The sequence below is a fragment of the Uloborus diversus genome, chromosome 8, assembly GCF_026930045.1.
Source record: "Uloborus diversus isolate 005 chromosome 8, Udiv.v.3.1, whole genome shotgun sequence".
In the NCBI taxonomy this organism is placed as follows: domain Eukaryota; kingdom Metazoa; phylum Arthropoda; class Arachnida; order Araneae; family Uloboridae; genus Uloborus; species Uloborus diversus.
This window is the reverse complement of record NC_072738.1, coordinates 48,509,998-48,523,879: the sequence shown is the minus strand read 5'-3', so window position 1 is coordinate 48,523,879 and position 13,882 is coordinate 48,509,998. Positions and strand designations below refer to the sequence as shown.

The following is a 13,882-nucleotide window of genomic DNA, read 5'->3' as shown; positions in this document are numbered from 1 at the left end:
AGAAGCTGTAATATGAAGTAGGTTTCATTCTGAAAGACTACCGGGATACAGGCACACCCCGTTATTTTATTTTTTATTGGAACTTTCCAGTACATCATCGTATAACTTGTTTTTCTTGCTCCAAATAATAGCTTGACATTTTAACTATGTTGCATTATTCTAGTCTAAGCATATAGCGTCAGCCGGCGCGACTTTGCCAAATACGGGGTGGGTTTTCCTAATTTTCAAAGTTTACTTTTTTCTCTTTCTGAAGCTTAAAAACTTTGTTTTTAAGTTTAGGTTGGAAAAGAACTATGTTGAACGAAAGGTGTATTCGTGTGGGGCAAATTCAATTTATTTTCTTTTTTTTTTTTTTGTTTTTTTTTTTTGAGCAATCACGATTGCTTATTGTTCTCATTTGTCGGTCCTTGGCGCCTGGTTCCTTTTTCAGCTTGGACCAGGGGGACCTCTGCAGGCGCGGCTCCTCAGGTGCTGAGCACTGTCCTTCGGTATCAGCTTCTCCTGGGCGGTGGTGTCAATGTCCTACACACACATCCACACACGCCTACGTGCATACACACAGGCCTACACACACATACACGAAACACTGCACACACACACATAACTATACACACGTTACCACCCAGGAGGAGGGGCAGGCTTGGGGGGACAGGAGCCGTTTCCAGAAGCAATAACTCCAATGAACAGGGTCCTGTCGCAACTCGTGATTGCGAAAAACGTAATTTGAACTCAAAATGTCAGAATGAGGAAATAACATTTCCGGGCTTATTGGCCGTGGTCTAATTGGAGTAGAAATTCCAGACGTTTCGGCTTGCTTTGCTGCAGCCATCATCAGTGGTTTGAGATTGGTGAGACTCACCAATCTCACGGCCAATAATCCCGGAAATGTTATCTCCTCATATTGACGCCGGCCGTGAAAGCCTTAAACAGTATTCAAAATGTCAGAATTCAAATTAATTAATTTAATTAGTTAGTTTTCTTTCATATAATTTCTTTCTTCCTTTATTTATTTATTTATTTTTGGCACAGTGATTGGTTTTTTATTTCGGGGTACAGAAGTACCTCAGTATAGCATTAGTAAATCGAAAAATCATACTGGCGTTCGAGAATTATGCTTTTTTTTTTTTTTTTTTGCTTTTGGGAAAAAGAAATGCACTTTAAAATTTCCGACTCATTTTATACCCACTAAATATCTTTTCTTTTGCAGCAAAGTATTTGAAATGCTCAACCGCATACACATCAGTACGATTACGCATCTTGGCCCTCACTGTATCGGTCTCCTACTGGGTTACTGCATTTATAAGTACAAAGTTCAAAAGATGAATAAAGTAAGGGGATTTTCGTAATATATTTATTGTTCAGAAGTTTTTATGGAAGATGAATTTTCTCTCTCTCGATATAGCAACTCTTTTACAAGTCTCTAGAAAATCTTGAAATAGAAAATTCATGAATTTTTCACTTATTTTATAAATTTCCGTTTTGCAGAAATTTTAATTTACAGTTTATTTGGGATCTTCGATTGTCCCCGCCGTCCTTCCATAAATCCTTTTGCACACTGTAGTGTATTTGCTCTATCGCTCTTATATATGTATTAATATTGCCAAACTGTTTAATGATTATTCTGTATTTACTATAGATTGTCTAAGTGTAAGGACATAACTTTTAAATATATTTCGCATATAAAGGAGTCTTAGCTAGCAGTCAACTTGATCAATTGAGAACTTGAGTTCATCCCTAAGGGGCCTTTCATTGATTAGGTAAGGGTCCCGAGGAAAGGGGGGTTAGAAAAATTTCTACATACTACATGGGGGGGGGGGGGTCAAACCCATTTTTACGTAATATTTTCCCGCGCGGCCAAATACAGGTAGTATGGTAGGGATCATGTTGAATTTGCGTCTGCAAGGTAAAAAATTATTGGAATGAGTAAGGTAAAATATAATAAAAGAATCGCACTATATATGGCGTGTTTTATTTTTAATTAGTATTGCATCATATAATACATTTGAAAAATAAAAATCTTTGATTTACGTCAAACTGGGAGTTTTAGTGTAAGTGATCTTTGTAACAACATTTTATTATTTTAAAAAACGAAACGGAATCTTACGTAATAATAAGGAGGAGGGGTTTCAAAAATCTTACTTATCCTTACATAGGAGTACGGAAAGGGGGGGGGGGGGGTCGAAAGTTGCCAAAATAATCCTTACGTAATTGATGAATAACCCCTTAGTTCCGTATAAAAAGCGATTTTTCAGATATCTGACAGTAATATTTTGCTCAAATCGTGATACTTTGGAAACGTATCTGCTAACTTAAACTATAATAGAGCTTAAATTTTGCAGACTGTTCCCGTATGATTTATACAACCGATTGCTGACGAAGAGATATCCCAGTACAGTTTAGTTGCTTTGATAAATGAATTGATGAATGATGTCCACAATTTCTTTTTAAAGACTTTCTCTTTCTAGTTTCTAGTCATCATCGCCTGGTGCATTTCCGCAGTCATCACTTTATGCGCCGTTTACGGAAGCAACAGGTTTTCCACGGGAGAAGAGACTTCTGTAATACTCACAGTCCTATTCGCTGCTGTGCACCGATCGGTATTTATCTGCGGCTTGGCTTGGGTAGCCTTTGCCTGCATAACAGGACATGGAGGTTAGTTATTTCATTCTTACCAGGGATCTACGTGAATAGCGAGATAATGAAAAAAGTTGAATTGGGCAGCGGTCGAAACAGCATATCGTCGCCTCAGAGCAACACTAAGACATCAAATCCCAGGAATAACTTCACTAAGATATCCTACTGTTGCTTTGAGGCGACGATATTAAGACATGTTTTGACTCAAAAATAATTGCCCTCGTACCCCCGTTATCTAGATCAGGGGTTCCCAAATTTGTTTGACTCGCGGCACCCTTTGAAGAATTAGAATTTTCTCCTTAGTACGGCACCCTAATCTACTTCTACGATATGCAGATGACGTTTTTTTTTCTTTTCGTGCTTTATTTTCATTAGAAACCAAGAAAGCAAGCTTGTACAATAAAGCTAAAATTGCAACAGAAGACAAAGATACAAAAAAAAAAAAAAAAAAAAAAATGCAGGTACTACGCTTTGTCTTCCCACGGCTTAGTAAATTTCTTGTTGTGAAAAAATTTCAGTTAAGCAACAGTTAGGATTTTCTCTAGCTTAAGTGTCACTGTTACTCATTAGATCCCACAAACTGAAAATTTGCTTACATTTGAAAACATGTTTCAATGTACTGTCGGATCCCGCTACAACGCGATCCGACTTACGCGAAATGGCTACAACGCGAGTTTTTCCCCTGAGTAATGATTTTTTTTTTTTTTTTTTTTGCTGACGCAAATTCCACGACTGCAGCGCGAAATTTTTTGGAAAAGAATCGTGCAGTGTGGGCTTCATTGACACTAAATATTGGTTTCGTAAATGGACTTTCATCCCTTTGGAATCACTGAAACAGGAAATTCACTCACTATACTGGTCTAAACCACTGTACTGGTCTACATCGCTTTGCTTTCAATTATACAAATATCCACTCGGTATTCTTCATTTAGTTTTTTTCACTCTACATATGAAAGTTTATAAAATTGAATGACACTCAAACGTTTTCTTCCAACTAAAGTTTCCAAAGATGGGAAGAGAAAGAGAAAGTTTTTGACGATTAAAGAAAAGGTCAAAATTCTGGACATGCTTGAACACTTAAAAAGTGCATCAAAAGTAGCGCGAAAATTAGACATGAGTGAATCTTTAATTCGGATAATTAAAAATCAAGAAAAGGAAAGCCGTAAAAGCTATAAATTAAGTTTTAATACTGAAGCTCGCATAGTGTCGAAGCAAAATACTAACATCATGAAAATGGAAGCTGCTCTTGCATTGTGGATTAAAGGGGCTAGAAAGAGGGGTGTTCAGTTCTTTGTAAAAGAGACTGCAAATTAATAGTTAATAAATGGTTTGAAACAATATGAGGGGTGTTTACAAACGTCTGAAAAAATTAGGTATGCTTAAAAAAAATTACTAAACATACTTTGTTCCACAACGCGAAATTCCGACTTACGCGAGGTGTCTTGGAACGCATCCCTCGCGTAAGTCGGGACTCGACTGTAATACCAAAACAAACGTTGCAATATTATTCTTAATGTTTTTCTGTATAACAGTATAATATAAATTGTTCTGAAGGAAGTAAACATTTGTTTCTTAAAACTCAATAAACGATAATTCTGCCATTTTTTCTTCGTAAAGTTAATACTTTCCAAAACTATCTGCACTTGTATTTCAATTTTCCGTTTTTATTTTTTAGGACCTGTAAACCAGTTGCTGTCTTTAACAGTCTTAACCCCAATGAGCAGGCTATCTTTCATGGTATACTTACTCCATCCGTTAGTCATTTGGATGAAATTAGGGTCTCTACGTGAGAGGCCAATGGCGAGCCATTACGAATATGTAAGTATTTTTACCATGCCAAAAGAATGCATTTTATAAAAGATTCAACACAATAATCTCCAGAGAAATTAATAACCGTTCTAATCTGGTGTTTTCGAAAAGCAAGCTTTTAAAACATCTCAGGACACATTTTACCAAAGTGGTAACACACATTCATGTGATGAAGAATCTTTAAATGAATGAATCACTGAATATCTTATAAGATTTGTGAGGAATAATGATTATCAAACAATGGCGGATTTACAATATCACAACCAAAATGCAGGCACGAAACAAGCTTAATTAGTTCATAACAACTTTAATTTTCAGTAATATTACATTGTGCATTGTCTTTTCACGCATGAACTTGTTCCGCGTAAGGGAAAAAAGTTTTTTTTTCAAATAATTTTCTATAACTCCAATGGTTGAAATATTAAGATAGACATTGTTTAATGACTTTTGATAAATCTCGCTAAAAGAATTGCCTCTAGGTAAATGGGTAGAAAAACACTTTTACAAAACTAAATTAATTAATCTCTTCACATGATTTCCAAATGAAGATTAGAGGTAACAATACTTATCTATAAACAAAGCCTGTATTTCAAAAAAGTATTTTTCTTTAAAGAACATTAGTCCAAGTAGTGTGGAGTCAAAGTTTTAAATCCACCATAGGCATCAAGGCAAAAGTTTGTAGCAAGAGTTACAACGAATTTACAGTTTAGATGAGAATCGAATCACTTTTGTAAAAAACATTACTTTTATTTTCAATATGACATAGGGTTAGTTCAATAACTTTCCAGAAAACGTCACGAAAGTTTCCCCTATCTCAAGGTTTTTTAGTGTTCATTTGTCTTAGAACAATGTTCATAATAATAAGTCTCTTGTATTTATACATTTACATAAGAAATATAAAAAAAAAACTGTGACTCACTTCCCCAATTAACTCTAATTTGAATTCCGAAACTTTGAATTCAAACTATGTTTTTCACAATCACGAGTTGCGGCAAGACCCTACTGGTTAGAGTTATTGTTTCTAGAAATGCTCCCCCCCCCCAAGCATGTCCCTCCTCCTGGGTGGTTACGTGTGTATAGTTGTGTGTGTGTAGGCTTAGGTGTGAGCACGTAGGCGTGCGTATGTGTGTAAAGGCGTGCGCGCGTAGGCGAGTGTGTATGAGCATGCGTGTGTAGGACATGGACGCCACCGCCCAGCAAAAGTGGATTCCGGGGGATGCTCAGGACCAGCCGCGCCGCGGCCGGTGGACGGTGGTGCTGCAGCCCTGGTCCAAGCTAAAAAAGGAACCACAACACCAAGGACTGTCGAATGAGAACAATAAGCAATCGTGATTGCTCAAAAAACAAGTTTGTGATGATCATAAAGCATACTGTTTTAATGAAATATATTCATAAAACGAGATGAAGCAATTTCTTTTTCTGCTAAAAAATTCAGATTTCAATTTGAAAAATAATTTTATTCGCATACTTGGTATAATTTCTTGATGTAATATTTTCTCTTTTTTCTTTTCAGTTTTACTCATACATCACCAACATAGTGATTTCATTTGTTCTTGCTGTGCCTTTCTACCTCCTCCTTGAAGCTCCACTATCGAATCTTGACAGAATGGCTTTCTCAAGTCCTCGCGCTAAAGATAATCCAGAAAAGGAGAAAACTTTACCTAAGTACTTGAACGGTGTTGTGCTATCGAAGATGACTGAATTTTCACACGAACAGGAACATAACAGCGGAGAAAACGCCCGAGACAAATCTCAAAATTGTTGTTAAGCGTTACGAACAAGACATGAGAACTTGTGGTTCGTCCGATTATAAGATTTTTATCAGGCAAAGAAAAGAAGTTGAGGATACGTTGAAACTTTTTTCGCCTGCAGAGTTGATTCCGGTCTTCTTAATCTATGGATCAGGTTAAATACAAAGCAAAGGTACTTTTCCGTTATAGGCACGTCACTTGTCTTGGCGATTTGTTTACTTTCTACCTTGGCGAAAACTGAAGAATTGTGTTTACATCGTCGTTAAGTTGGCTCCTCGTTTTCTACTTTTACATTTTAATAGAACTTTTAACTAACATTTTGTTTTATATATTAACGGAGTATTCAAAGTTGGTTGAGCGAATTATTTTAATGGAATTTTTATGGTATTTAACAGTTTTTTTTTTTTATTTCGTAGATAGTTTTACTTTTAATGACCTAATTTAATTAGTTAACTGATGATTTTTCATGCTCATGGAGCTTTTAGTCCCCTTTCAAGGCTTGTTTCGTTTAAAAGTCTTTTACAAAAACAAAATAATGTATATCATTGCCAAAAAAATAAATTCCCATGTAATTTTCACCTAGCATGACAGCAATAAATAAAGTGAAAAATAATCACCAAGATTGAAAATCCGCTGTGACGTACCTACAATGGAAAAGTATCAAAGAAAATAGAGGATTATACGCAGCTATAAAAGGACTTTAAAACATATGACTTTTGGGACAAGTGCACACAAACACAGATTAAGAAAAAAAAAAGCTAAGTGCCTAGAACTTTATAATCTTCGAACTGTATGATAATCTGCGACGGTGTATACGAGTAGTCTCAGTATCAGGCAGCCTGTCTGATGAATACAGGAATTGCAAGGGGTTCTGTGTTTGTATTATTCCTGTTATATTTGCAGAGTAGGGTATTCATATAGTGGATGGCAGTGCTTTCCCACATTTCGTATTCCATTCACACTCATCATAATCGAACTGAACTTTTTCACTCAAGCACGTTTTAGCTCTCTTGTTGAATTGCAATACAATAGAACCGCGATTATCCGAAATCCTTTTAAACGGAACTCTGTTCAATCGAAGTCTGTTTACTCGAATTTTATTTATTTATTTATTTATTATTTTTTAAGTAAATATTTTCCCTTTCAGGTCACTGCAGGCAGCTATTTCTGCAGCAAAATCAAAATATTGATTCAATTCTAACACTTTTGTTTTTTTCCCTCAAACCCACCTGTAAATTTTTGGAGCACTGAATTATTCTTTTTTTTTAATGTGAATAAAATCAAAAAAGCGATCGAATAAGAAAGCAAATAATTGTTTTATTAAGTTATTATTTTTAACTACGTATTTATATTTTATGTTAAAACTCAAAAATTGCAGTTTACTGCATTATTAACAACGTAATGAATAATATCTAGATTATCTCTTACAAGTCAGCAGATTTTTTTCCCAGCAGTCTGCTACATAGATAAAAAATTCAAAAGTCGCCTGCAAAATAAACCGACATTAGCTATTTCGTAAAATCTCAATCAGTACTGAAAAATGCTTCAAAATAAGATGCTTAACAGAAACGCTAGACATCCATACTACCTGTAGAGTATACCCCTGAAAGTATGGTAGTCTTTTGCTGGAATTTAAATTTTTTTTTTCTCTACCAACTATAAAATAGTCTGCAAACCTGCGTCACAGTGTCGTGCTGTTTCCGTTACCGGTATTTCTTATTAATCTGCATTGCATTTTCTGATTTGTGTGAGTGTGACATTTACTGAACAACTCTGTTTAGAATTATAGTAATATAGTCACGAACCTAATGCGTTGTAGTCATTTTGTAAATGTGAACATGTTTATTGGCAAACTTATGCTTTCTGGTGTCTCCTAAAGTCATTTTTCAGTACCTCTCTTATCCTGAATTTTTGATTTACTGAAACAGGTCCGGTTCCGTTCATGTCTGTTTATCAAGGTTCTACTGTACCAAGTTTGTGACATTTTCAACCTTTATTCTTTTGTCTTCTATGAAGTGACAGCTCTCAAGTACCCACCAGTTCTAATTTACCAGGTGATAAGACTAGTACTAGCAGTACAATGTGCTACAGAAATTTCTAGGAAAAATTTCGTGACTTTTTCGCACTCATAGGAAACTGTTCATAACCATGATCATGTTAAAATGTTATTCGCAAAGTTTCATTCTTGCCTGTATGAATTTAAAAGAATAAAATGTGCTTGAAAACAAAATTGCGTTTGAGATATTTTGTACGCTACATTTGTTGTTTTTTGTATTAATCTTTAAATATAGGGTGATACAAAAGTCAATAAGCTTTTTAAAACCTTATAAGTATAGAACACATCATACTATTGTCCGTTTTTCACAAGAAAGCACTTGACTCCTCCCTTGTTCACGTGGGCTCCGATGATTCTATTTCGCTGTTTTCGGCAGAAGGTGTACTCGGATCATAGCATTCTGTTGCAAAAGCGGCAGTTTTTAAAATGTAAGAATAACTAAAATGCCAATAAACAAGTGAAGCAAGTGATGTAAAGGACACTAAGACTTTTTTGCACATTAAAATGCACGCCCAAGTTAAGGCTATCTGGTTATCTCCTTTAGAAGCGCGTGGATTGCGCACCGATCACCCCCGCGTAAAATGGAACTCTGCGTTCGAGGGAGTGTGGCGAAGTGCCTTCTCCTGAAAAACGGACAATAGCTCGACAGCCCTAGGTGGACCCTATAGTTTTCTCAAGAAAATGAAACCATTTCTTCCTTCTGCGAGCCACAGCTTTCCAGTCTTTGACATTGATTCAGGCCCAAGTCTTCCGTAGCTCTGTGGTAGAAGCTTCTTCTAAGTCGGAAGTTGTGGATTCGATTCCAGCCGATATGCATTGGATGTTATTTTCTTCTCTTGTGTTGTACGTCTGACCTCGATATAAGGTCACCCCTCGGGACTTCACAAAACTGACCTTATAAGCGGGGTGACCTTATAACCGATTCATATATATTTATTGATTAATAAACATGTATATACATTGATTCTTTTCAAAATTTAATTTGTTCAAAAGTATCAGTTAATTAGGTTATAATAGTTTAATCGATTTGAACCAATTAAAATTTTTGATATCAATAAGAAATTTTGAAATGATTTTTTAAAACTTTCATTTATAGTAAAGTTCCATACAAAATGCCCATGCAAAGAAATAGGGAAAACTTTCATTTGGGTAAAGAACTGGCTGACCGGAAGGAAACAAAGGGTAGTTGTAAGGGGAAATTATTCTAATTGGAGTGAGGTTTAAAGCGGGGTTCCTCAAAGATCAGTGTTACTGCCTGTTTTGTTCATTGTTTTTATGAACGATATTTCTAAAAAATATTCCTGGGAACATGAATTGTTTTGCTGATGATGTCAAAGTTATGGGGAGTGTAGAAAATGAAGAACAAGCAAATCATCTGCAAGAGGATCTAGATCATATTACGGAGTGGGCTGATAAATAGGGTATGGCTGTTAATGTTGGGAAATGTGAAGTGCTACATTTAGGGCATGGAAATAAGTGTACAAGTTATTATTTGCAAGGTTCAGTCATTAGTCAGGCAGAAAAAGTTACTGATCTAGGCGTTTTAATAAATCAGGATTTAAAGTTCAGCCAACAGTGCAGCACAGCTAGTAACAAAGCCAATAAGATGCTTGGGTTTATCAATAGATCTATTTCAAACAAATCTAAAGAAGTTCTTCTGCCCTTATATAGAAGTTTTGTAAGACATCATTTGGAGTATGCTGTTCAGTTTTGGTCTCCTTATCTTAAGAAATATATTAATGAATTGGAAAGGGTTCAAAGGCGGGCTACAAGGCTAATAAATGGACTTTCTCACTTGGACTATGATTCCACGCTTAGAAGGCTAAAAATGTACAGTCTCGAGCAAAGAAGAGACCGAGGGGACATGATTCAGTTGTTTAAATTTATTAAAATGAAAGATGTTACGGGGCTGAAGTTTAGCACTGAAAACAGGACAAGGGATCATTGTTTTAAGCTATATAAATCTCAGGCTAACATGGATATTAGGAAAAATTATTATAGCCGGGTAGTGGAACCTTGGAACAGCTTACCGGAAGAGGTGGTAATGAGCAAGGGAGTAGATAGTTTTAAGAGGGCCATTGACCTTCACTGGGGATTGTAAATTGACTAGGACCAGTCTAGCTGGGCCCAGAGCCTGTTGCTGGTCGTCACTTTTGTATTTAAATTTGTATTTATAAATGTTTTGCCGAGATTAATAAAAAAATCTCATGGTTAAAACTGGAGAAAATTATAAGAACAGCGAGCGTTTTGCCCCTGAAAAACCCTTGTAATCAATGATATCCCCCCTTTTTTTTTAATCCCTTTGATCAGTCTTGATGTCATGGAAGTAGAAGAACGTTCTTGGAAATTTTTATCCTGACTTTTTTGATGGAGAAAATGAGTTCATGCTTGTTTCGATGTTGTTGCTTGTTCCACATTTTTTCAGGCTTCCGGTACCAGAATGTCTTACAAATTTTCCATTTAACTTAGATAGAGCCTTTTGTCCGGCCAGTACAGTAATTTCACAAAATAAGCACCGACCAATGATTTTGAGGTTTGAGAAACATGTCATTAGGCATTATCCTGCAGGAACTAATTGTTTAAACTCGCAATTAAGGTTGTTTCTGGTACAAAACATATTGCTCAGTACATCAACATAACTCTCAGAACTCATTCTGCCCAGCACAAAACTAGTATGTTGTGGCCATCACGAAACTTTCTTCTATATTTTTCTTTTTTTTTCTGATCCCTCCCCATGCTTGACGAGGAAGCAATATTCCCAACAAAAACAAAATTACACATGCAAAAACTTGACTACCATCCCAATGTCTGAATTATTTTAAAAGCAAAGCAAAGAGCGAAAATTGAAAGTTATTTTAAAAGCCTTGCTTGAATTAATTACAAATATTTTATTTGTTAACAAACATAAGATGGCAACAGTTAAAAATTTTAAATCATTGAGATAATATTTCCGATCATTTCCATTCAATTAAAATCACGAGAAATACGCAGACGACAATCTATTACGATTTATCTTTCTTATTGTTGCATTAATAAAGCTATTTTTATTCAAAAAAAAAAAAAAATCAACACCTCTTGGAGCGATTGGCGTCAAAATTGAACCAATGCCTGTTTACGTATGGATTCACATATATTCCAAATTTCAACCAGAACGCAGCATTACTTCTTGAGATAGGGCACTCACAATGGAAAAAAAGAACGGGCGATTGCACTACCCCCTTTTTAGCTGTTGACACCAAAATAAAATCAGCTCTTATACCCACTAAGGACTACTTGCCGATAAATTTTTCTTTCATTCTGTTCATTATTTCTTGAGATACAGCAGTCACAATCGACGACAAAAAACGTTCTATAGCTCAACCCCCATTTGAGTTATTGACACCAAAATTGAATCAGCACCTGTTATTGTTAATGACAACATATGGACCAAATTTTGTCTGATTCCGCCAGTTACTTCCTGAGGAATAGCAAGCACGCGTAGCTCAAAAAACGTCCCATTGCTCCACCCCCTTGGAGGAATTCGCGCCAAAAACCAATGGGCACAAGTTCACATAGGGGCACATATGTGTACCAAATTTCGTTCGATTTCATGCGGTAGTTTTTGCTGTAGAGCGGCCACAAAAAACTGGTCACACACAGACGTGACACACACACATACACACACACATACATACACACACACATACATACACACACACATACATACACACACACATACACACACACAGACAGACAGACATTTTCCAAAAATAGTCGAAATGGACTCAGCACACCTCAAAACGTTCGAATCCGTCAAAATTCGAAATTCGAAAATTTGCACGAATCCAATACTTTCTTCTATGTATTAGATATAGAAGAAAGTAAAAATATTGTACAGTTTCCGTCTGTTGCGAAACATCTTCTGACTAGAGATCCTATATACGGATCTCTACTTCAGACCATTATTGAGCCGCCTCCAAATGTACGCTTTGAGATTTCTTTTCCTTCACAGAGATCGTACCAGAAGTAGCAAAAACCATCTAGTCCTTCCTAATTAAACTTTTTCTCATCAGAAAAGATTACATTATCCCACTTTTTACTCATAACAACGCATTTTTGCCACTCTCAACCCTTGATCTCTCATAAACTTTTTTAAGAGTCGGTTGTTACATTAGTTTCACATCATGAAACTTTTTCTCTTCTTGTAAAACATTTTGAACAGTTCGAGAACTGCATCGTAACTTGAACTCCCATCTAAAATCTTTCGATGTTTCTTTTTTAGAGCAAGCTCGTCTTATTATCATGCGTTTCACACGCACAGAAAAAGAACATTTCCTACCTGTTTGTCTTTGTGGTCCTTTATTTCCAGAATTTTTTGAGAAAGCCCTAAATGACCGATTTCTATCTATTCAGGATTGTTGTTATTTAACGTACAGTAAGTCGTGAAGTTTTTCAAACAAATACTTTTCTGTTCTCAGTAGGGAGATAATGGGCATTCACCGACGGGAGGCGGTGTTGCGGTGTTAACACCCCCTCTCACTCCCCTCTCACCTCCGGGTTGCGCCTGTGACCTCCGGGTTGCGCCTGTGACCTCCGAGTTGCGCCTGCGACCTCCGCCGTCCATTGCACCTGCGCCTGGAACTTGAAGAAGATAACGGAGGGTTTTAACGCGCCCGCGTTTTCGCGCGCCCACGTTTTTGGACTTCGTCGTTTTTTACTTTTAGGGAATGGCAACACTTTGTAGAAGATTAGGAGGTTTTTACTTTTTGGATGGCAACACCAAAGTTTTTAGTTTTCGAGTGGCAACACTTGTTGCTACAGGAATCGAACACCAAACTTTGAGTTAGCAAAAACGTATGCTAACCACTATGCTATATTTCCCATTACTCTTTCAGTCTTAATGTGAATCTGTACCATGACGACAAATATTACAATTTAATTAATTTTAAAACCATCAATTAATTTACTCTTTAGTACTAATTATGGTACATCATTAACTAAATTTCAGCTCATAATTGAAACTATCATCATTATTATTATTTTTCATAATAACACAGTTTTTCACTTAAGTTAAGATTTATTTAAATACAACCCATTCGAGATTTTTGATTTATTTCAATGCTTTGTGGACTTGAAATATATTTTAAACTTTGATTTTCTTTTTCATGGATTTCAAACTTTATCTTTTTTTTTTTTTTACAACATTGATTCTTTGCATGAATTTCAAAACTTGCAATCAATTTACTCTTAGCATTAATTAACACTTATCATTAAAAAATTTTCACGGAATTTTTTAAAATCATCTTAAATATGTTTTTTTTCTTTTTTTACTTTTATACAACAAAATATTTTTTCTAACTTGTCAAATTTTCTTAACTTTTTTTTTCTTTGTCAAATTTACAAAATAATTTTTCTAACTTGCAAAAATTTCGAAGAAATAATTTTCTTAACTATTTCTTTTTTTTTTTTTAACTTTCATACAACAAAATATTTTTTCTTACTTGTTAAATTTTCGAAGAAATAATTAACTTAAATATTCTTTCATACATTTTGAACTTTAACGTTTTTTCCTGTCATTTAGCACTTTGATTATTTTTTTTTCACTATTTTAGCGTTTTTCAATTATTTTCAGTCTTTAACTATTTTCTTGCTT

At 35.5% G+C, this 13,882-nt stretch overlaps 1 protein-coding gene across 1 annotated transcript in view; it reads left to right on the top strand.

The window, feature by feature from the left end:
• Positions 1 to 8,406, top strand: part of LOC129228349 (nose resistant to fluoxetine protein 6-like) — a 37,594-nt gene extending 29,188 nt beyond the window's left edge. The window contains exons 6-9 of the mRNA XM_054863028.1: positions 1,208 to 1,328; positions 2,466 to 2,652; positions 4,310 to 4,452; positions 5,957 to 8,406. Coding sequence (XP_054719003.1) covers positions 1,208 to 1,328; positions 2,466 to 2,652; positions 4,310 to 4,452; positions 5,957 to 6,211 — 706 coding nt within the window. The 3' untranslated portion in view covers positions 6,212 to 8,406. The remainder of the gene's footprint in view (positions 1 to 1,207; positions 1,329 to 2,465; positions 2,653 to 4,309; positions 4,453 to 5,956) is intronic.
• The last annotated feature ends 5,476 nt before the right edge of the window (positions 8,407 to 13,882 follow it).